Genomic DNA, 24,846 nt, shown 5'->3' with positions numbered 1-24,846 from the left:
AACGTAGGTATTTTTGCTGGCTTTAAGACAGTGTCACTATAATTATCGTGCGAGTTACGGTTTTTTTCACAATTTGCCTCGAAGTGACACAAGGTCTAAAAACTCCCCATTCAAAGTCTATGGGGAGGTTGTGAAACTCAGAGCTGAAATACTGAAACTGAAGGCATTTTCAAATCGTCTCCCATCTCCTTAACAAAGCAAAGTTAAGACATGAGGCTTGTCCCCGTATATCTTCAGACACTCCTGACGCTCACAATTCAGGAATTATTTTCTCACCTATTACCGTTCTGAGATGAGTTGGACTTGTTTTAGGGTAGGAAATTTGTCCTTCGCTCAGTTGCTGTACAGGGCCGTTTACCCTCATGATTAATATTCACAATAAAAATACTAGACGAACATCATGAAGTCTGTATGTGTTTCTTGTCGAACAACCTTTGTACAGTTAAAGCAGTTACTACATGACAGAAACACCAACGTTATCTCTTTTATGCGTTTATACACAGGTCACGCTGATTACTGAACAAAAACCCAAATATCAGATGTTAAACAGATTTATTTGCTCTCTCTCCTCCTTAAACATGTTTTAATGTTAGTTATAATTCAGAATTGGCAACTGAAACACGTAGGACACATAAGAACATTAGGAAATAAAACACCGATAAATATAACCTCAGCAAAAGAAGTCAGCGGGGGTTACTACAGCTGTGTACCGGGGCCTGCGCTTTGTCGGTGGGATTGCTTGCGAGGCGAGCAGGTCTATCCCACGCTTCGCCGTGAGACTGGGCAGACATCTCCGAAATCATCGAAGCACTTTTGCAAAGAGGCTGTATCTTGACAAACCGACCAGACACATGAAGATTAAACCACTACATTCTCGGCTAAAAAAAATATTAAAACGGTATTTAGTGACACACAAACAGGGTTTTTCAAAGTTCAGTTCTGTTAGCTTCCACATGCCGGTTGTTGTGTGCTAGAAACAGTGGCCACCAGGCCAAAGCAATGGTTTTGACTCGATCAGCGTTAACCCCGCCCCCTGAGTTTGATGGGTGAGGCTGACAGATAAAATTATTTCAAGATGAGAGCCAGGCGCCAGGACTGCCAAAATGAAATAAATAAATATATCATTAAATAATTAATTAAATGTGTCAATAATTAATTAAATGTGTCAATAATTAATTAAAATGTGAAATACATAAATAATTAATTAAATGTGTCAATAATTAATTAAAATGTGAAATACATAAATAATTAATTAAATGTGTCAATAATTAATTAATTACATGTGTCATAACTATTTATTTAATTAATTAATTCCAATTTTAATTAATTATTGCCACATTTAATTAATTATTTAATGGTGTATTTAATTAATTCATTACGGCAGTCCTGGCGCTCCATACACGACGGAGGTACAAAGAGCTATGTAAATCGCAGTCAAAGTACACCAAAGTCCGCTGATTCACCCAGTGCAAGAATTATGCTTCCATCCCACCTAGTTTCTGAGTTACATGACGTTTTGTAACTCCAAAACACGGCGTTTTTCGCCTCTCACCGCGATCTAATTCTGACTGCTCATCATCCTGTTTTTGAGTCGCCCCGCCCCCTTTCCAGGTGGCGTGATTGGTAATGAAACGGATCTTCAGACCGAAGGTCGTAGGTTCGATTCCACCTTGGCCCACATGTTTTTTTCACTACAAATTGATACACCATCACAGACCGTAATTCATATTGATAATTTATTACAATTCTGCAAACATTTATGATTTTAGCAGCTTTTCTAATATGGACCTCAGATTCTTGTTAACAGTCTATGGCAGAAATACATACAAGTACACAGCCTGATGAAGCAGACAGAACCAGTACCTCTGATTGGTTCAGCATTTTCACCTCTTATCACCACAAATCTCAGCCTCTTTTGCTGTTTTCATTAGAATTTTAAGCTTTTCAGCAGAAATTCTGCTGATTGAACTATTTTGAGCAGAAATTCTGCTAATTGAACTCTTTTCAGCAGAAATTCTGCTGATTGAACTCTAATCAGCAACTCTTTTCAGCAGAAATTCTGCTGATTGAACTCTTGAGCAGAAATTCTGCTGATTCATCTCTTTACTGCAAAGTTTTCAGCCTTTTCACCTCTTATCACCACAAATCTCAGCTGTATTCAGAAAAAACTCTTTTGAGCAGAAATTCAGCTGATTGAACTCTTTTCAGCAAAATTTTCACCTCTTTTATGCCCAACTCCTGCTTATTCACCTCTTCTGAAAGACTTTCAGCCTTTTCACCTCTTATTAGCACAAATCTCAGCTGTTTTCAGAAAAAACTCTTTTGAGCAGAAATTCTCCTGATTCATCTCTTTTCAGCTCATCCTTTTGCTTCTTTACCTCTTTTCAGCAGAAATTCTTCTGATTCACCTCTTTTATGCAAAATTATTAGCCTTTTCACCTCTTATCAGCACAATTCTAAGCAGCTTCTGCTAATTTCACCAGAATTGTCAGTCTCTCCACCTCTTCTTTGTGAGAATGAGTTTGGCGCAGTGAGGTGAGTCGCCTCCTTTAGACCAGAAGGGCCTGGTTCAAATCCTGCTCAGGGCAATGTTTTTTGTTTTTTTCAGCTTTTTTCAGCCGACATCTTCAGCGTTAAGGCATCCACACAGCATTTTCGCAGGAAATGCAAATTTTTCTAGTTATACTTGTGGAGCCGCAAGTTTGCCTCTCTTTATAATGTTACTTGGCCTCGCCTCTCCTTCACTGAACACAACTCCCCCTCCTCCCCCATCGCTTCACCTGCAGGAAGCGACAAGATGGACACGGCAAATCTCCGTTAATGAGTTAACGCATCGACCCGTGCGTGGGGCTGGACGGCGTCAACGTGTTAGCTAGCTAACCACGCTAACGAGCTAACCACGCTAACGCCATGAAGCCCAGAGGTGCTGCACGGACTAAAATCCTTTCATTTTCTCAAAAGCCTTATGTATGATTTCTGGTTGTGCTTGATGGCCGTGAACCGATTTTATGTGGAACACGGCGCTCAGCAATCTGTCAAAAAATGTTTTAGTACGACTTTGGTAAGCTACGGTGCTGCACCGCTTGATGGATTGTCGGAGCATTACAGCTGAGCCTCGCGGAGTGATAAGTACTGTGCTTCAACGTAATATTACCCTACTGTGTATAAGGACCATAAATGGCACCTGTTAAGAGACGTGGTTGCGAAGCGGATTTCAAACTCCAGGCTGTCAGTCACGCAGTACAAGTTGGGAACAGAGCAGCTGTGGAATCTGTCTTTGTTATTGTGCTCAGCGTCTTTTAGTTTACATTTTGACTGCACAATTGTGAGCTTTTTGTTATGCACAAAAACAACATTGTTTTCTTTTATTTATGGAGCATTATTATTTAATGAATGCTCATAATTTATTTTTGAGTAAATTTTATGTACATCTGCTCTATGTTAATAAAAGTGCCTGTGTGACATCTGGGACACAGCTTTGACTAAGAACTCTCTTTTTGTTCTTACTTTATGGTTTAAAAAAAAATATATCGAGATATATATCTTATATCGCCATCCAGCTAAAAAATATTGAGATATGAATTTTGGGTCATATCGCCCAGCCCTAGTAGAAACATGATTGGAAATCTTCTCAGATCCATTTGTACATTTAGAGCCTGATGCTGAAATATAGCAGCACGGACATTCACAGCAGCAAAGGGTTCTTGTTTATCTAAGCTGGCTTGGCCCTGGCTTATTGAAGATTAAAGAAAGCAGAATCAGCTGTTCAAAACCCCACAAGGCTGCCCGCTGTGACTGAAACAATGGACGGGTCGTGACTTCTCAAATTGGGCTCATGGAACGCAGCACGTATAAGATCTTGAAGAAGCTCATGGTGGTCGTGAGTTCTCAGACTTTGCTCTTTGAGCACAAAACCGATAACCTCTCTGAGAAGTTTGTGGCTCTCCAACGGGAGATTGAGAGACGAGTGACGGACTGTTAGATCAGCTGTGAAATTGACATGCAGTTGTTCGCACCAAAGAAAACCACCATCATTTCATGCGGCTAACATACCGGCGCCAGCTGTGGTCTCAAGGCTGGAGCTGAACATAACAAATCTCACCCTGATGACAGACGGTGTTTAGACTGTTCCTTCCCATCCTAAGCATGCTTATCCCCTCCCAGTGCAGATGGTGGGTCGAGGGGACCAGCGCTAATGCTGCAGGCCCGGGTGCGCTGTCTACACCGGCTGTCGCTCACCTTTTACCCATCCCTGTTGCTTGTCATGTGTTTTTATGGCGTATTAAGAGTTTTCATGTGCTCTGCGCTGAGGTCATTTTTTTTCTGTTCTTAAACTGATCTCCCTGTTGGAGCTCAGTCTGGGAGGAGTTCTTTTTTCTCCTCATCTTTCCTGATGTTGTGCATTTTCTGCTGTTCGGTTCCGGGTCACTGCTTTAGCGGCTGACCGGCCAGCTACCTAGCCTGACCTGTCTCCCCAATGTGATGTTTGTGTATTGTATGTATGGTTGGCAAGGTCAGTATCCTAATTGCCCCTTGAAAATAAATACAGTGTTCTGAATCTGAATCTGAAAAGATTACCGAAGATGACTCTGTTCAGTAAATATTACGCTCATGCTGTCAAGAAATACCAAAGGTAGGTAAAACTCTGGTTGTTGCAGCCACCCAGTATGACATGCTTTGTACTGTTCTGCTGCAGTTTGTGACACCTGATTGATGAGTTGTGAAGGATGATGAAACAAACACTTCACTCAATGTTTGTCTTCTAAACTGGATGTAATTTTGGCAGCCGATAGTTTTTCTTAATCTATCCCAGCTGCAAATAGGAACACAACAAATAAATAACTTTACCCACTTGGATCCTTATCATTCAAGATTGTGAAAAGATTCTCTACTCAGAGAATACTGGTGATTTTAGATGAGAGAGATGGAAGATGATGAAGGGGAAGAGTTTTCACAACTTGAGGCCTTTTGTCTTCACTGTATAGGACAGAGAAGACAGGAAGGGAGGGAGAAGTGAGGAGAATAACACACAGGAAATGGTCTTGGGCAGACTCAAACCAGGCCCTGGAGTCATGACTCTAACCTTCAGTGCATGGGTCACCTGCTCAGCCAGGTAAGCTACAGCAGTCAGCAGTGTGTGAGTTAATTTGAAGACAATGATGACTATAAGTCAGGTAAAAAAAAATACTTATCACCAACCAACAAGGGGAAAACAGTGAGCTTGAATGACCAAGCGTTGACCAAGGGTGGCTCACTCCTCGGTCTTCTTGTCCAAGGAGTGAACCACCCTGCATGGCTATCAATGTGGTGCAACGAAGGCCATCATACAGTACAGGCCATCCAAGCTGATTTTTAACTTTTCCTCCCAGATACCACCTTAGAAATCATCTAGATTAGGATATGTTGGCTGTTCTAGATCCAATCACAACAAACAGAGTTGTTGTGTGTCCAAGGTGAACAGGAAGAATATATACATGCATAAAGTCAATAAAGTCAGAAGGTTTGCTTTAGACTGTGCTGCAGTTTATCATCAAAGACAAACAGGCACCATGCTGCCAGCAAATGGCATCAAGTCTTTTTTTAAATCAAGATAAAATTTTATAGCAACCACAGCAGAGATGACCAGGGAAGGTGTGCTTGAGGGGATATAGCTACAACAGCTGGTTTCAGACTGAAGATGAACTGAGGTGCTGCACCCAAGTCTGCAGGTTCAGGGAGGGACAAACATCTGCTGCAACCAGATTGGAGTGAGAGGAGAGAGCAGGCCAACAACAACAAAGAAACAACAAACACACTGTGGAAGACCGAAGCAGAGTTTAGTTTAAAGTGGAACTAAGGATGTTTCTCTGGCTGCCATGATTCACTGAGTAATTCAAATGCTTTCTTTAATGCAGGACCCACCATGCATGTAAAAGCAAGTGTTTCACCAACATTTGTGACTAAAAATAGACCTGCAGTAGAAATGTATCTAGGAGCATCCATGTGAATATGAAGTATCACAACATCAGGCACATGCAGCCTAAGTCTTTTAAACAAAGACTGATAACATAACAGCAGCAGTGATGATCAGAGTTTATGGTGAATCCAGCGTCTCGAGTACACCGAGTTCTGGAGGCATCAAAGAGGTTACAGTTGTATTGGAGAAATCCCAAAACTTTAGGATACAAACTCATACAAAGACAGAAAACCTGGTGAAATAAATTACTGACACAGTTGGATGTTAAAAGTAAAGACATGAGTAGAAATGTACTCACAGAGCTTTGTTGGAGGCTTTGACCACTGGCAGCAGCCTCAGAAGAGCCTCCTCTGACGCAGAGTATTTCTGCAGGTCAAACACATCCAGATCTTCTTCTGAGGACAGTAAGATGAAGACCAGAGCTGACCACTGAGCAGGAGACAGTTCATCTGTGGAGAGACGTCCTGATCTCAGGGACTGTTGGATCTCCTCCACTAGAGAACGATCATTCAGTTCATTCAGACAGTGGAACAGATTGATGCTTTTCTCTGCAGACAGATTCTCACTGAGCTTCTCCTTGATGTACTGGACTGTTTTCTTATTGGTCTGTGAGCTACTTCGTGTCTGTGTCAGCAGACCTCGTAGGAGAGTCTGATTGGTCTTCAGTGAAAGACCCAGGAGGAAGCGGAGGAACAAGTCCAGGTGTCCATTTGGACTCTGTAGGGCCTTGTTCACAGCACACTGGTGGAGAGATTGTAGGTTTGGTTTGTTAAATAATTTAGATTTCTTGGAGGTTGTTTGTTGTTCTTCCAGCAGATTGAGTCCAGAGTTGATGAAGGTCAGATGGACATGAAGAGCAGCCAGAAACTCCTGAACACTCAGATGGATGAAGCAGAACACCTTGTCCTGGTACAGTCCTCTCTCCTCTTTAAAGATCTGTGTGAACACTCCTGAGTACACTGAGGCTGCTCTGATATCGATGCCACACTCTGTCAGGTCTGGTTCATAGAAGATCAGGTTTCCTTTCTGCAGCTGATCAAAAGCCAGTTTTCCCAGAGACTCCATCATCTTCCTGCTCTCTGGACTCCAGTGTGGATCTGTCTCAGCTCCTCCATCATACTTGACCTTCTTCACTTTGGCCTGAACCACCAGGAAATGGATGTACATCTCAGTCAGGGTCTTGGGCAGCTGTCCTCCCTCTCTGGTTTCTAGCACATCCTCCAGAACTGTAGCAGTGATCCAGCAGAAGACTGGGATGTGACACATGATGTGGAGGCTTCGTGATGTCTTGATGTGGGAGATGATCCTGCTGGCCTGCTCCTCATCTCTGAATCTCTTCCTGAAGTAGTACTCCTTCTGTGGGTCAGTGAACCCTCTGACCTCTGTCACCATGCCAACACAGTCAGGAGGGATCTGATTGGCTGCTGCAGGTCGTGTGGTTATCCAGAGGCGAGCAGAGGGAAGCAGTTTCCCCCTGATGAGGTTTATCAGCAGCACATCCACTGAGGTGGACTTTCTAGGGTCAGTTAGGATTGTAGTTTTGTGGAAGTCCAGAGGAAGTCGACACTCATCCAGACCATCAAAGGTGAACACAACCTGGAAGTCTTCAAAGCTGCAGATTCCTGCTTCTTTGGTTTCAGTAAAGAAGTGATGAACAAGTCCCACCAAGCTGAACTTTTCCTCTTTCAGCACATTCAGCTCTCTGAAAGTGAATGGAAATATGAACTGGATGTCCTGGTTGGCTTTGTCTTCAGCCCAGTCCAGGCTGTATTTCTGTGTTAAGACCGTTTTCCCAATGCCAGCCACTCCCTTTGTCAGCACTGTTCTGATTGGTTCGTCTCTTCCAGGTGAGGCTTTAAAGATGTCTTCTTGTCTGATTGTTGTTTCTGGTCTGTCTGGTTTCCTGGATGCTGTTTCAATCTGTCTGACCTCATGTTCATCATTGACCTCTGCAGTCCCTCCCTCTGTGATGTAGAGCTCTGTGTAGATCTGATTCAGGAGGGTTGGGTTTCCTGCTTTAGCCATGCCCTCAAACACACACTGGAACTTCTTCTTCAGGGTGGATTTAAGGTTACGATGACAAACTGGAGCTTGAAGTTCTGAATGAGAAGAAATATGTAGAACATAATTTGAAAGTGGAAATAAACAATTAATTCCAAAAAGAATGATTCTTTAAACCATGTTGCTTCCATCTTGGAAAATGTTGGAATGGAATGGAAAATTCATCCAGCAGCTTAAATCCTTTTTGAAATCCTCTTACTGCTCTGCAGACGGTCAGCCAGTTCCTCCTGCTTCATTCTCCTCAGGAAGTCCACTGTGATCTTCACAAACGCCTCTCTGCTGCTGCTCCTCTGACTCTCTAAGCATTCTGGGTAACCTGGACTCAGAACCTTCTGGATCTTCTTCAGCTCATTCTTCACAAAAGTGATGATGTTGTCCTCCAGCAGCTGGAACAGAATATTTATGAATGAGCCAATCAGACTGAAATCATGGAGCCAAACATCAGATCCATGTTGGACACACTGACGATCCACTGGTCTACAAAGAGCAGCATGGAGATGACTGTGAACAGAACAGATGTAACAGTAGTTGTTGTACATGTACAGACCATAAATATGGAGTCCAGCTGTGTTTGATGCTGCTGGGCAGACTGACCACTGGGAACCTCTGAGCTCTGCTGGTCCACTCTGTGGAGGAACCATGAAGGATTAGATCAACACAGGATAAAGATCCAGGAGTTTCTGTTCAAATAACTTCATCTGAATCAAGTCTGTCAAGTTTTAAACTCTCAGATTGTGAACATATCGGTAATTTTCAGTCTGTTTTCATGGACGTCCTTTCAGTGGTGATGTCAGGGATGATTTTGAAGAAGCTCATTAAACTGAACCATCAGCAGATCACTGCTCCAAAACCAGAACATGATCCGAGTCTCCCTCCACCACCAGAACACCAGCTTTACTAACGTGGTAGATCAGTGTAGTACAGATCAATAACTGATGAGTCATTTGATCAAAATCACTGAGTGCTTCACGTCTGACCCTCTGATGCTTCTGTGGACATTTTGCATATTTAATGAATGTCTGACAGTTTTACATTCATTCTATGAACACAGTGGAAATGTTGTGTTATAGTCTCCATGTTGTTTCCAGCATCATAAATTCTTAAGTTCAGAAAATTAGATTCTTTCTTCACAGCTGAAAAACAACAACATTTATTCTCTATTGAAATCTGCATCGTCCACTCCAAAGGTCACAATCTGAAGGTAACATCTGGTTTTGTTCCCTGTGATTAACTCTGAGCATCAGTATGGTGGGATTTATCCACTACATCCACACCACTGTGGTTCAGTGTTGTCCTGATGGAGTAACAGCAGCCAGTATGATCCAGGCTTTAGCTGCTGGGTCTCTGTGTGACCTCTCAGACTGTTTAACAGATCAGACACAAAGAGAATCAGAGCAGCTCTGTTCTTTAAAGACAAACATGAACCCACTCAGGTCACACTTTCCCCACAGATATGAGCATCACTGTCCTCAAACAGCAAATGACCAAGTCGAACATTTGGATCTTTTCTCTTTCATTGTTTTCTTTTTAATGAATCTTTGTAACAATCTGAGGATGTTTCAGGTCATATTTATCCAGGAAACACAAACATGTAAAGGAGTCATCACAGCTCTCTGACCTCGTTGCTCCAGGTTCACCACTGAAGAGTGGATTGCTATCTTTGGACCAGTCACTCCTCACAGACGGACAGCTGGACCCTGCAGACTGTGACCTCTGACCTCTGCAGACACAAACATGATTGAAGCAACTGTGATCACACAGACTGCAGATAATGCAGCTGTTTCCTGTCAGTAACATCCTCTTAGATTAGAGTTCAGCTTTTTACAGGAAAACTGGACAAAACTGATTTTTGTTACAAACTCATTTTCATTTCCTCTCAGCTCACAAACACAGTCAGACAATCAACCAGAGTCAACACTGATTATAATGTCAGTGCAGAATTATTTCTGTTACTCAGTGAGTTCAGCTCTCTGACCTCGTTGCTCCAGGTTCACCACTGAAGGCTGGATTTAGATCTTTGGACCGGTCACTCCTCACAGACGGACAGCTGGACCCTGCAGACTCTGCTCTGTCCTCCTCTTCCTCCATCATCATCTTCAGTCAGTCTGAGAGGTAAACCACAAACACTCAGTGAGTTCACATTAACAGAAGTAACTGAGTTACAGTCGCTGACCTCTGACCTGTCATGTGACCTAGAAACCAGGTCAATATGTCTGTAGGGTCAGTCATCCAGGTCATGTGATCTAAGGAGCTTGGAGAATTGCTCTCCCCCCACTTCAGGACACCTACACCAGGAGATGCCGGACTAGAGCAGCGCAGATACTGAAGGACCCGTCCCATCCTGGCAACAAATTGTTCCAACTTCTGCAATCTGGTAGAAGGTTCCGCATCATCCGGGCAAGGACAGAGAGACTCAAGAGGAGCTTCTATCCCCAAGCCATCCGTGCCCTAAACACACACACCCGCCCTCTCACATCATCTATAATTGACTGAGACAGGACTCTCTTCCAGACACTCTAAACCAAGGCACAATGTACATTTCAAATTCCTTTAATTTTAAATATGTTTATATTGTCTATCCTGTAAAATAGTCAGATGTCTATTCTTATTAATGTACAGAATTCACCTGCTTGCTGCTACTACTGCACATTTACCCAGTGTATATACTATATATATATCTATATCTATATCTATATATATATATATATATCTATATATATATATATCTATATATATATATATATATAGTATATACACTGGGTAGTATATAGTATATACCCCAATAGCAGCTGGATAGCGTAGTGGTTAGACTACACGCCTTTGGAACAGAGGATCGCAAGTTCGATTCCTGCCTGGGGCGTCTGTATCCAGTAAGGGTCCTAAGGCTAGACCCCCTATGCTAAGCAAGCCTACCGCAGACATGAGCGAGACAGATAAATATGAAGGCATGCCGGCTCGGACGTCGCCCGGATCAACAAGGTCCGCGTCAGGTGTTGAGGAACCAGGGCACCCTGACGAAAAGTGGGCTACTGGAACAAGAAGGCATCGGTGGGCAAGAGACGAAAACAGGGCGTTGTTGGAATGCTACTATGCAAGTAACCCCGGCGGAAGGGGCTACATGAATAGGATGAGGGACCTATGGATTCTTCGATACCCAACATCCACAATGACGGCGAAACAACTAGTAGCTCAGTGTTCCAACATTCGAAAGAAGGGACTGCTCTCACAGCTAGAGATTGACGAGGTACAACACAAATGCTACGGCAAGGAGGAGTCAGGACGCCAGGACAGGGGGGAGATATCATCACCCCCACCCGAGATTGGGTACATAGCCCCAAGTGCGATAGGAGAAGGATGGTTGAGTGCGAGAGGAACTGACCTGAAAAATAGGATCATGGCCAAGCTTGAAACCTGGATCCCGCGTAGCCGGTTACCAAGATTACGTGAAGTTCCCTCAGAAGATCTGCTAGATGATGTTAATGCAGCACTACGGGCAATACCTACAACCACGATTACCGACACTAACAAGCTACCTCCCTGAACAGGGTCCAGTAACCATCACAGTGGCAGATATCCAAGAAAGGGTCTCCAGTATGAAGAGTTGGCCCGACATGGTTCACGCCTACTGGCTGAAGAAGCTGACTGCACTCCACGAGCGTCTGGCAGCACAAATGAACCAGCTGCTAGTTAACGAGAGACATCCGGAATGGCTAACTGAAGGCCGGACGGTCCTGATCCCCAAGGACCCCAAGAAGGGACCGGTCCCCTCCAACTACCGACCAATAACCTGCCTCAGTACTACATGGCATCATATCGGCTAAGATGAACAGGCACATGAGTCAATACATGAGCGGGACACAGAAAGGAATTGGCAAGAATACCAGAGGCGCAAAACACCAGCTACTGGTAGACAGAACAATCAGCCGAGACTGCAAGACCAGACTGACCAACCTGTGCACTGCCTGGATTGATTACAAGAAGGCCTATGACTCAATGCCCCACAGCTGGATACTGGAATGCCTAGAATTGTACAAGATCAATGGGACCCTAAGAGCCTTCATCAGGAACTCAATGGGGATGTGGCGTACAACACTAGAGGCAAACTCCAAGCCCATAGCACAAGTCACCATCAAGTGCGGGATCTACCAAGGAGATGCTCTGTCCCCACTGCTGTTCTGCATAGGCCTGAACCCCCTCAGTGAGATCATTAACAAGACTGGCTACGGATACCGACTACAGAACGGAGCAGTTGTCAGCCACCTCCTGTACATGGATGACATCAAGCTGTATGCCAAGAGTGAACGAGACATCGATTCACTGATCCACACTACCAGGCTATACAGCAATGACATTGGAATGTCGTTCGGACTGGAGAAGTGTAGTCGGATGGTAACAAAGAGAGGGAAGGTAGTCAGAACTGAGGGGATTGAACTACCAGAAGGCAACATTGCAGACATAGAGGACAGTTACAAGTACTTGGGGATCCCACAGGCGAATGGGAACCATGAAGAGGCCGCTAGAAAAGCTGCAACCACCAAGTACCTGCAGAGGGTCAGGCAAGTCCTGAGGAGTCAGCTGAATGGTAAGAACAAGATCCGGGCCATCAACACGTACGCCCTGCCCGTGATCAGGTACCCTGCTGGGGTAATAGGCTGGCCAAAGGAGGAGATAGAAGCCACTGACATAAAGACAAGAAAGCTCCTTACCATGCATGGAGGGTTTCACCCCAAATCCAGCACCCTGAGGCTGTACGCTAAGCGGAAGGAAGGGGGCCGGGGACTGGTGAGTGTCAGCACCACAGTCCAGGATGAGACAACGAACATCCAAGAATACATTAGGAAGATGGCCCCAACTGACCGAGTGCTCAGTGAATACCTCAGGCAGCAGAAACCCAAGAAAGAGGAGGGAGACGAGGAACCATCATGGAAGGACAGGCCCCTGCACGGTATGTACCACCGGCAGATAGAGGAGGTGGCTGATATCCAGAAATCCTACCAGTGGCTGGACAAAGCTGGACTGAAAGACAGCACAGAGGCACTAATCATGGCAGCACAAGAACAAGCTCTGAGCACAAGATCCATAGAGGCTGGGGTCTATCACACCAGGCAAGACCCCAGGTGCAGGCTGTGTAAAGATGCCCCAGAGACAATCCAGCACATAACAGCAGGGTGCAAGATGCTAGCAGGCAAGGCATACATGGAACGCCATAACCAAGTGGCCGGCATAGTGTACAGGAACATCTGTGCCGAGTATAACCTGGAAGTCCCGAGGTCAAAATGGGAGATGCCCCCAAGGGTGGTGGAGAATGACCGAGCTAAGATCCTGTGGGACTTCCAGATACAGACGGACAAAATGGTGATGGCTAACCAACCGGACATAGTGGTGGTAGACAAACAGAAGAAGATGGCCGTAGTGATCGATGTAGCGGTTCCGAATGACAGCAATATCAGGAAGAAGGAACACGAGAAGCTGGAGAAATACCAAGGGCTCAGAGAAGAGCTCGAGAGGATGTGGAGGGTGAAGGTAACGGTGGTCCCCGTGGTAATCGGAGCACTAGGTGCGGTGACTCCCAAGCTAGGCGAGTGGCTCCAGCAGATCCCAGGAACAACATCGGAGATCTCTGTCCAGAAGAGCGCAGTCCTGGGAACAGCTAAGATACTGCGCAGGACCCTCAAGCTCCCAGGCCTCTGGTAGAGGACCCGAGCTTGAAGGATAAACCGCCCGCAGGGGCGTGCTGGGTGTTTTTTATATATATAATGTTCTTCCTCTACACCCCCCCCCCCCCCCCCCCAACATGTCGAGGAGCGTGTCAGGCTACATTTCACTGTGTGTTATACTTGTATAACTATGCATGTGACAAATAAAGAACCTTGAACCTTGAGAGAAAAGAGACGTCTTTAAGTTTCTGGAAGATGTTTCATCAGAGAAGCTTCTTCAGCTGTGATCTATTTAAACCTGAGAGGGAAAGAGATGCTCACCACTGATCATGTGATAAGTAACACGATAAATAGTGGGTCAACAATATAACTACAATATAAACACTTATTTAAAGGAGGAAACTGAGAGCCTGTTCACCAGGAGCACAGACATCTGGAGCACAGACACCTGGAGCACAGACATCTGGAGCACAGACATCTGGAGCACAAACATCTGGAGCACAAACATCTGGAGCAGCATGTCGATGCTGTTGGCTGAGATCCTGAAGACTGAAGTCCAGGCAGCTCCAGCAATGATCCACTGATGTGTTTTTATTCCATGTATGAATGTTGTTATTGACAGAGATGACGTTTGTGTGTCAGTGATGCAGTGACTGTTGTTGTTACCTGTACAGGCTGGTTAGACTCTATGAAACAGATCATACAGATCTCTGCATGTTAGAAGAGACTATTAAAGGTCATGAATGAGACAAAGGCAGGGAGGCGTCCTTTACAGCTAAACAGCAGAGTGAGAGAACAGCCAGCACCTCTACATTTATCACATTATACAGCACATGTATGATACTGACAGGGATGAGAAGAATTTAGTGATTCTGATCCCATCATTGATATTACTTATTGATTCTCAGTAGCTCTGCTCTGACAGTCACCACCATCACTGAGCAGCATATCAAAGACATTTGTGCACATTAACTGCATGTTGTGGCTCAAATGTTTGTGCATGTTGGAGGCATTTCCTCTTTGTTGTGATCAGTGTTGGTCATTACTCAAAACAGTCATTATTACACATATTACACAAAACACTTTAATTAAAAGTAATGGAGTACGTTACTTCATTACTCCTCATAACATTACTTTGATGTTACTGTGTAAAATGAACAAATGAGCATGTAACAACATAAAGCTGAGGTACAGCCCCACACACCGACACAGATCCTGATGAGGTCACGTGATGTTTCTCTGAGTGTTTATGAACACAAATCAAAGATGAAACAGCACAAAGACACTTCAAAGTGATTCTACTGTAGAAACATGAACAGGTAGAAACCTGCAGCCTGACTGCTCATCACTTTGTTACCTGTTCAAGTTCAGCAGCAGCAGCTCACTTTATCACGGTGCTGGTCTGGGGTCAGTGTTTACTCAGCTTTAACGTCACTCTGGGTTCTTGGCTAGCTTAGCGTTAGCTTAGTGTTAGCTTAGCATTAACATGCTGTCAGGTGTGTCGTGTGTAAATATTAATCACAGTGACAGTAAAGGAGGTAAAGGGCTGTGACATCATCACGTACGCTGCGTCCTCTGTGGGCTCTGAGTGAACTCACAAAGTACAAACTACAAGTACACAAACATGAACGTAGCTCAGAGTGGCGGACACACTCGGCCTCGTTGGTCCAGCTGTGAGTCCGTTACCGTGAACTATGGAGCGGCAGATTTGTGCTGAACTAAGCTGCACAAAGCTGATGTTAGCCAGGAAAACATTACACACTGACTTTAATGGAGAGACCGGAAATACAAACACACACAGTTTGTTGTGTGAAGAAATCAAACACGAGCTGAACAAACAGTAAAGTTCCTAAAGACAAACTGTTAAAGGAGGAAACAAAGCAAACTTACAGTTTCTTCACACACCAACAACAAGCTCCACTCCACACCTGGGGCCCGTTCTTCGTACCTCGCTAAGTAAGTTAGCTGGATTAGATTGTTGACGATTTCGCGTGATCTTGGATCGTTCGGTTCCCCGAAGCTCATCCGGGACTTGCTGTCATAGCAAGTCCCTGTTTACTTTATGTAAACAGGATTAGATCGCGGCCACGCAGGTATGTCAGCTTCATTTATATGAAAGCAACAGCGATATTCCACCACTGTTTCACCATAAATAAATAACATCAATGTAACTAAAGATAATGCAGCACTTGATCCTTTTATTGATGTCACACAGATACATACAGGTCATTTCCTAAAAAAGGGAAATGTACTATTAACATTCTATTACATGTATGTGATTATTACAGATGTAATTCATAGTTCAGAGTAGTAATTGTAAATTACTTCGTGTAATCAAGATGAGAGACCACGGCTATAAAAGCGAAGGTGGATTTGGGAAGCCTGTTGCTGCCATGTCCTGTCCGTTTACGCGAGCCACCCATTGAGGAAGGTGCAAGATTGATAAGGAGAGTCCTCAGAATTCAGCGTATATTGCGGGATAGACAGGATCCTTCAGCTCAGCGCGACAGTGTGCTCATAGAGAGATATCGATCTTCCCGTGAGGGTATTATTCACTTAACCAACTTGTTGACGAGGGGGTGCAGGACCACCACCTGTCTTTTTTTTGCTCTGCCCTTTTCTTGGTTGCTGTTATGAACAAACTAACAGATTATTTCAGGGTCTCTTTCCAAGAGACGAAAAGCAATATAAGTGATAAATATTACCATTCTGTAGAATATTCTTATATTCCACTTTTACTTGTTCCCATGTTCTAGTGGGTCCTGTTGTGGCTCTAATGTGAAAGGGGATATAATATAACATAATATAATGTAATATATTATTGGATAATATAGTGTAATATAATAAATCTACCCTACCGCCTACTGGTGTTGGCCAGAGGGGCCGATGGCGCGATATGGCAGCCTTGCTTCTGTCAGTCTGCCCCAGGGCAGCTGTGGCTACAACCGTAGCTGCCTCCACCAGTGTGTGAATGTGAGAGTGACTGAATAGTGGTATTGTAAAGCGCTTTGGGTGCCTTGAAAAGCGCTATATAAACCCAATCCATTATTATTATTATTAGTAAATTACTTACGAGTTTGATTTGTCAGCAACTTTCTGCCAGCCCTCTCTCCTTGCTTTTGCAGCCTTTGCAGTGTTCCCTTGCGTTCTGATTAAACTCTGAAACTCCTGAAATCCCTCACTCAAGGGTTCTTGCTCTGCTGCCGAAAAATACCGAGCGCGCCCCTTCGACATTTTCGCCAACCAATCAGAGGGTTGCCGATCAATGTTTCTACTATCGATGCGTAGCCCCTTTTACGACACCCAGTGATCTCACAGCTGTACTAATCGTCAACAGCAGGTGTGTTCGGAGAACCGGATTAGCGAGCTCACGGTTAGCGCGATGATTTGGTCTTGGATGTGTCATTTGATCTTGGATGTAGTAAGCGACGTACGAAGAACGGGCCCCAGGACACTAAACACGGACACACAGGTGAGCTGCTTCCTGGAAGGAGGCGGGGCTCCACCTGAAACTCAGCACAGGTGGGAGGGGCTCAGCTCTGTGTGTGCTGATGTGTTAACTTTAAAAATATGCCGTCTGACTGCTCAGACTGAGTCAGAGTAAAGTTCACATGCTGACGTGTGGAGACATGAAACCTTGTTGTAGCTGCAGGTGTGAACACACTGATCCCAGATCAGCTCTGCTGTATTTGTAACATGAACATTTCTGCTGCAAAGCTTCAAATGTTCAGCATGTTTCTCTGTTTCCAGTCTATAGATCCAGTCACACTTTCTACCTTCACCTGTGCAGTAAAGACTGAGAGCAGAGCTGAAACCAAGCGTCCAATCAGTGAGCAGCATCAACACCTGAGCTTCATTCAGACTCTGTTATTGAAGATGTTGTTGGTACAAAGTTCATCTGCTGCTCACATGAATCCATGAAAGATTTATTTCACTGAATGTTTCTTCAAAGCTCATTTCAACCTGTTGAAGTCATGAATCAAAGTGCAGACTGAGAGTGGATCACATGATGTTTAAGGTGTGTCATGTGACATGTTCAGTATTGTCACACGTGTCTAGATTGTCCCTGATATCATAACTGCTCAAACACTGATGATTATATTTGAAGAATTATTCCTGATGGCAGCAAAGTTTGAATGGAGCTCTCTGTCTGTGCTGATTTGTCACCCTCTGGAGGTCAAAGCACAAACTGCATGATGTCACTGTAACCACCACAGTGACAGGAAGTGTTTTTAAATGACTGAAACACTGAAATGATGCTAACGGCTGTCGTTAGGCTCACTGACAGCTGTGCTGATGTGTTCATGTCAAACACTGGCTCAGGTCAGACTCCTTCATCCGTCTCCAGCGTGAGGCCGCCCTCAGACCCACAGGAGCTCTGACCTTTGACCTCCTGACCCTAACCATTTTAATCTTGTTGCATCTTTAAATGCAAATCCATCCAAACTGTAGCCGAGCAAAAGAAGCTGGAAGTTGTTCTATGAATGATGTTCATACCAGAGTTTCCATCCATGTCAAATCCAAGTCATCCATGTCCATCCACTCCGTGGCTTTATTAACCTCACACCAGATAAGAATCAGCTACACCCTTTCCCTATCCACTCACACTAACTTGCATTAACATCTGTTGAACTTACCGGTATCAAATCGCATGTTAAGTGTGATTTCATAGCAGAATTAACACCGTCACTCTCCGTCAGTGATTTAATTGGAATGTTTACATTTTTGTTTTGTTTTTTTCTCGTTTTTTTTTCTCTTTTCCCCCTCTTGTTTTTACGCTGCTCACCCTTGTCCTTGGTTTCTTTCTTTATTTATTTCACTGCTTTGATCACCTGCTTCCACACTCATCCACAAACAACATCCTTTATTTCGACACATAAGCACAGCATGATCACGCACAATCATGCGCTCAACAGCAGCACATTTACATCAGTCAGACAGCGCACACAGACCTATGGGATACACACACTTAAGCCAAGCCTACTCATATTAGTAAATATGCACACACATAGTCAAACTCAGGGAGCATCTCACCACACATTTTTTTCTCTCTCTCCTTCTCGTTATTTATGAACAAGTGACGTATTCTCTCCACCTGTCTAAGCGACGCACACAGCATACATCCCTAGTTATACACACACATCTATGGGTGCACTGAGGTTCATTACATGGAATATAAATGGAGCTGGCTCCAGAGAAAAGAGGTTAAAAATATTTAACCAACTCAAAAACTACAGGCAGATGTTGTCCTTTTGCAAGAGACCCACAGACCTCTTAGAGGTTCGAATGAACTTAAAAAACCTGAGTTTCCTAATGTGTTCTCAGCTTGTTATACTTCTAGACAAAGGGGAGTAGCAATTTTAATCCATAAAAAAATTAATTTCACAGTACTCGATACAGTTATAGATCCAGAGGGCAGATTCTTAATCATTAAACTATCTATACTTGATAAAAAGCTATGTATTGCAAGCGTATATGGTCCAAATGTTGATGATCCCTCATTCTTTCACGGTTTTTTCAGTGCACTCTCTGAACACTTAGATGGCACACTTGTTCTTGGAGGTGACCTCAACCTTGGACTAAATGAAGACATGGATAGGCTCAATACAGCAGGAACTCAGCGTAATTGGCAGTCCACAAATATAATCAAACAGTATATGAGCGACTTTGGTCTTTGCGATGCGTGGCGCTCCCTTCACCCCACCAGTAAGGAATATACTTTTTTCTCACATGTTCATCACTCCTACTCTCGTCTGGATTATTTTTTGGTCAGCAGCTCACTGCTGAGAAACATTTCAGACACTGAGATTCACCCTATAGCTGTCAGCGATCATGCTCCTGTATCTTTAACACTAATGCACAAGAATAATACTACGCCAAGTAAAAACTGGAGATTTAATACATCGCTGCTTAAAGATGAAGACTTTATTAAATATTTTAAAAAAGAGTGGACTTCATATTTAGACTTTAATGACATTCCCGGAACATCAGCTTCTGTTTCATGGGAAAGCTGTGATGAGAGGTAAAATAATTTCTTTCTCATCACATAAAAAGAAAAAAGAAAACAAAAATATTCAGGAACTAGAAAAAAAACATCAAATCCCTAGAAGAAGCCTACGCGTGCGACCAAGATCAGGAAACATTGAACAAAATACGCAAAATAAAACTAGAATTAAATGAGATAATTGATAAAAAAAAATTCTTAGTACAAAGACTACGCTTACAAAATTATGAACATAGTCATAAATCCAGTCAATTTCTAGCAAACCAGCTAAAAATAAATAAAGAAAAAACAACTATATGTGCTGTTCAAGATTCATCTGGGAACACAATATATGAACCGAAACAAATAAACAACATTTTCAGGGATTTCTATAAAACGTTGTATTCACCACAAATAAACCCATCTAAAAAGGAAATTGATCAGTTTTTGGACAACATAACTCTCCCAAAATTATTAGACTCTCAAGCAATGGCACTGGATTCGCGACTGACATCAGGTGAACTCCAGGAAGCCCTGATAAGTATGCCCAATAATAAGGCTCCAGGTCCAGACGGCTTTCCTGCAGAATTCTACAAAGAATTCTGGACGATTCTAGCACCAGTTTTTTAAAAGAACGTTGTTAGAAATCAAAGAAAAGGTCAGACTTCCATCAAATATGAATTCTGCAAACACTAATCTCCTGCTAAAACCAGGCAAAGACCCTGTATATCCTTAAAGCTATCATCCGATATCCCTTATAAATGTAGACCTCAAAATAATCTGCAAAGCTCTCCCAAAGAGACTGGAGAAAATACCCCCCCTCTTAATTCATCCTGACCAAACTGGTTTCATAAAAGGTAGGCACTCATCAACAAATACACGTAGATTACTTAATTTGATAGACTACTCATACAGTAAAAACCTTGAAACTACAATATTTTCTTTAGATGCAGAAAAAGCGTTTGACAGAGTTAACTGGAAATTTCTATTTGCAACTTTACACAAATTTGGTTTTGGATCTTCTTTCATCAACTGGTTAAAAATATTATATAATTCCCCAACAGCTTGTGTCAGAACAAATGACCAGACATCCTCCAGCTTCTGTCTCCTGAGGGGCACCAGGCAGGGATGCCCACTCTCCCCTTCAGTGTTTGCAATTTTTATTGAACCACTAGCAGCAGCAATTAGACAGAATTCAGTAATTAAGGGCATAAAATGCAAGAACGTGGAACATAAAATCAGCCTTTATGCGGATGATTAGAACTACCTAACTTTCAGCACTACTTCTTAGCCAACAGGCTTCAGTTTTTCTCAGGATGGCTAAAACATACCCTCTTAGATGAACCTTGGCTAGATGTAGAACAAGCACTTTGCAATAATCTAGAGATTTCAGATCTACCATTTATCAGCTCAAACACCCAACGACATGAATACTTCAAAAGCGTCAACATCAAAGTGTCTGAAATGTAACATTCCAACTTCCCCCTTAGTGTGTTTGTTGGGCAGCTTAGATAATGTCACTACAGAAAAGAATATAGTCCATATGGTTTTCACCACCCTATGCATAGCCAAGAAAACAATCCTCATGAACTGGAAAGATAAAAATAATCTTAATTCTAACCAATATAGAAATTATCTATTAGATTACATTAGTCTTGATACAGCCTCTGCCACCACATCAGATCAATCGCTCTGGGCTCCTTTGATCAGCTCCATCACCTAGTGGGGGTGGGGGTCATAGTTTGGTCCCGCCTTCACTGTTGTGATTGGTGTGGGGGTAGGGACAGGTTTAGGGCTTCGGGGGGTTCCCCGGGAACATCTTCCAGTTTTCTCTGTGGTGGGGTCGGGTGGGCTGTCCCGGGCTCTGTGGGGCTGGGCGGCGCTGCTGCACTGGGCCCCGGTCCGGATGGGCCTGGGCCCCCTTTCCCTGGCGGGTCGCGGAGTATGGGGGTGCCTACTGGGGTCAGTGGGGGAGCTGGCCCCAGTAGGCACTTGCCCATCCCTTCCTTCCCTCCCCATCTCCAGCTGCCTCCCTCTTCCCGCTCCACCACAACCACCCACACATGCAGGGCCTTGGAGACTACCCCCCCTCCCCCCCTCTGTCCCCTTCTGGCTGCCTCTGCCTCAATTTTATCCCATAACTCAGACATTCACATTACTCACACTCTCATTACACATACATATAGGATCTTGGGGGTGGGCACGCTACACGGAGTCCAAGTTACCATCAGGGTGTACACCTCACCCCTGGCGTCGTTGCCCACCTCTCAATTTTAAATACACGTAGACATTGAGGGCTAGCAGGAGGGACTATGCGCTTACCTGCTGCTCTCTGGCAGGCAGCTCCATGCCCTCCTGGGTTTTAAATGCACCTTAGAACACACATACATCAACACTACAATGAGCGGGTGGAGGGAGGTTTGGAGTCTTCTCTCACCCCCATTCTCTGCGGCCTGCTGGAGCAGGGGGGGGCTAGGAGGAGGAGTTGGCCATCTGACTGGGGTCTGGAGTGTGGGGCCTCCCTGCTGCTGTGGAGTCGGGGCGGTCTGCTTCTCCCCACCGCAGGGAAAAGGGTAACACCACCTGGGTCTGGGTGCAGTTCCACCCTCCAGGGGCAAGGGTACCTAGACCCGGTTTGTAGAGTACGCTTGGGGAGTGTGATCGTGTGTACAGCGTCTCTCTACGTTGGTTGAGTGTGGAGTAAGTGCATATGAGAGCATGAGGGTGGGAATGGATGTTTGTATCTGTGTGTGCCTGTATGTCTGTGTCTATATGTCAGGATGGGTATCAGACGCCACCTCTCTGGGGACATCTCAGGCCCTCCAAGGTTTGGAGGCCTATCTCCCCCCACCACTCCCCCTGCTGGTGGCGGACTCCCTCAGACATCGGTGCGTTGGTGGTTCTTTGTGTCTGGGGATGGGTGTCGGGGTACACACCGGCTCACTCCTTGGCGGCTGCTTTTCGAGGCCTGGAGCCTGTGGCTCGCTCGGGCCACTTCGGAGGTGGGGTGCCCCCAGCCTGGGGCTCGGTCACTCAGGCACAGCTGGCTGCCGGCGGAGCTCACGGGCGCGTCACTGCAACTCCCCCTGGCTTCTGCTCCGCGGCTGCTGAATGAGCCCTCATCTGGGACTCTCCTCAGCTCTTTCTGGGATAGTGGCGCAGCTGCCCCTCTGTGGGTCTTCCTTGGTCTCTTGTGTTCTGGGGGCCTCTGGATGTCTGGAGGTTTGATCTTCTCCATACCTGCTTCATGCCCTGGAGGACGGGGCAGTGGCCCCCCCACACCCTCTAGCAGATCATTACATGAAGTAACCTTTTAAAAAACAAGCGCGTCCATGCTCACAGGTGTACACACGGGTCCTCACACACACAAACTACACCCTTTTTGGCTCCTACCTCAAAGCACACTGTGTTCTGTTGATCTTATGTGCTGCACAATAATGTTTAATATTTAGTATTTACTGTCATATTCCCATATATCATTGTGATGTTGTTTATTCTATTACTCTTGTTCTCTTCTGCTTGTTTTCTTTTTTCTTTCTCAACAGGAGATCCAGGTGATCGATATATGCATTTTTCTTTCTTTTTTTCTTTTTTCCTGCCCATTCTGTTGGTTTTTGTTTTTTGCCCTTCTCCCCCGTCCCTCTTCTCAGCTGTTTTTCTTTCCCTCTTTCTTTCTCCCCTTCTTTCCCCCAGTCAAGTCTGTCCTGTATTCAGCAAGTGAAAATAAAATAAACAATAAAAGGTGAATCAAATGGACCATTACAGCAAGGCTGGGATGGTCCATTTGGTAAAGTAAATCCGTTGGGCATCTTTCTTCACCTTTAGACAATAATTCTGATGGCAAAAGAGCGAAACGGGACAGGCAAAAAAAAAAGAAAGAAAACATATCACTGTAACACTCAAAAATGTTCAAAACTGCTATCATATGAAATCATAAGTGAAGGATTGTGATGATATTGTGTTATGGAGTGTCTGCTGAGTTCAACCTCTAAGAATTACGAGTCTGGACTTTAATTATTAATGATTCAAAATTCAGACATCAAAGTTTCTCACATTACAGAATCAGATGAACAGACATGAAGGGATATTTGTGGTTTTATGCACAGAGTCAGAATCAGAGTCAGAGGTGTTCCTCATGATGCTTGGTGATGGAAACAGTCTCATCGACGTTTCCATCACCAAACTAAAGAAACTAGTAGCTGCATGCAGCAGAGTTTAGCAAAGCTGATCTCTGTGACGCATCAACAGGAACAACATGTTGTTAAACAGGACTGTATAAAGACTAAGAGTCTGACTCACACCTGAACAATGAGGCTGTGCAGCATCGTCCTGTCACACCTGCTAAACCACTCGTATCAGTTTGAGCCCAAACAGTAACACGGTCCCATGATCGACGAGGCCAACGCGCCCAGACGAATGTCTTCCTCGTGGAACTAACTTGTTCCTGTTATCAGATTTGTGAGCAGCAGCTGAAACTACCACACGAATAAATGTTCTTCAAACTGTTTGATTCCAGCCAATCAATAATCTATAATCATGAGGATTTGTCTTCAAACACAAGAGCTGAACGTGTGGTTACATTGTAACCTTGGTTCTCTGAGTGAGAGACTCTCTCCCCTCTGTTACATATGGAACAGAGGGGAGAGAGAGTGTCGGTGTGATGGAGAACATCAGGTCCAAACATCACAGAAACAAACAAACTGTTAAAGGAGGAAACAAAGCAAACTTACAGTTTCTTCACACAGAGACACCAACAATAAGCTCCACTGTCCCACTCTGATCCTGTCTCCTCCTCTTTTGTTCTTGCTCTGAGCTCTTTTTGGGTGTGTGTTTCTGTCTCCACCCACAGGAATGCATTGATACACTGTTGATAACGACACGAGACCAGACGTGTGACAGAAAACAGAAAAATAACTTAAACAGCTAAATAATGTAAAATAAACAGAATATTTATTAATATGTTTAATTTCTCTTTAAAAACTTTTCTGCTCCTCAAATCCTTTGTTTAAGTTCAATCTAAGGAAAGAAAAGCGTCTTCTTTAAGTTTCTCAAAGAAGTCCACGATCTGTAGGCTCATGGAAATTCATTTTGTTGTTTTTTGAGCAGAAACACCAGAGTGTAGAGCAGGAAAACGATCCCAGCAGGACGTCTCTGTTGGGGAAATATCCCAGTTATTCCCCTGAGTCTGG

General features: G+C 44.1%; 1 protein-coding gene across 7 annotated transcripts in view; it reads right to left on the bottom strand.

The window, feature by feature from the left end:
* The window catches only part of LOC308403440 (protein NLRC3-like), a 63,328-nt gene extending 38,882 nt beyond the window's left edge, over positions 1 to 24,446 (bottom strand). For 2 of the 7 annotated variants that reach the window (XR_013972906.1, XM_080892848.1), the window contains exons 1-7: positions 24,388 to 24,436; positions 10,307 to 10,465; positions 9,993 to 10,111; positions 9,636 to 9,737; positions 8,565 to 8,643; positions 8,217 to 8,403; positions 6,255 to 8,055 (exon numbers count right to left, since the gene is read on the bottom strand). Coding sequence is in view for 6 of the 7 variants with exons in the window: in XM_080892848.1 (XP_080748974.1) it covers positions 6,255 to 8,055; positions 8,217 to 8,403; positions 8,565 to 8,643; positions 9,636 to 9,737; positions 9,993 to 10,111; positions 10,307 to 10,357 (2,339 nt within the window). In the remaining variant the exon portion in view is untranslated. Of the gene's footprint in view, positions 1 to 6,254; positions 8,056 to 8,216; positions 8,404 to 8,564; positions 8,644 to 9,635; positions 9,738 to 9,992; positions 10,123 to 10,197; positions 10,466 to 13,893; positions 13,948 to 24,387 lie in introns of those variants that run through there. The other 5 variants (XM_080892850.1, XM_080892851.1, XM_080892849.1 and 2 more) reach the window with 5 other exon arrangements.
* Between the last annotated feature and the right edge of the window lie 400 nt (positions 24,447 to 24,846).

The sequence above is a fragment of the Rhamphochromis sp. 'chilingali' genome (assembly GCF_963969265.1).
Source record: "Rhamphochromis sp. 'chilingali' genome assembly, chromosome: 1".
In the NCBI taxonomy this organism is placed as follows: domain Eukaryota; kingdom Metazoa; phylum Chordata; class Actinopteri; order Cichliformes; family Cichlidae; genus Rhamphochromis; species Rhamphochromis sp. 'chilingali'.
This window is presented reverse-complemented; position numbering and strand designations above follow the sequence as displayed.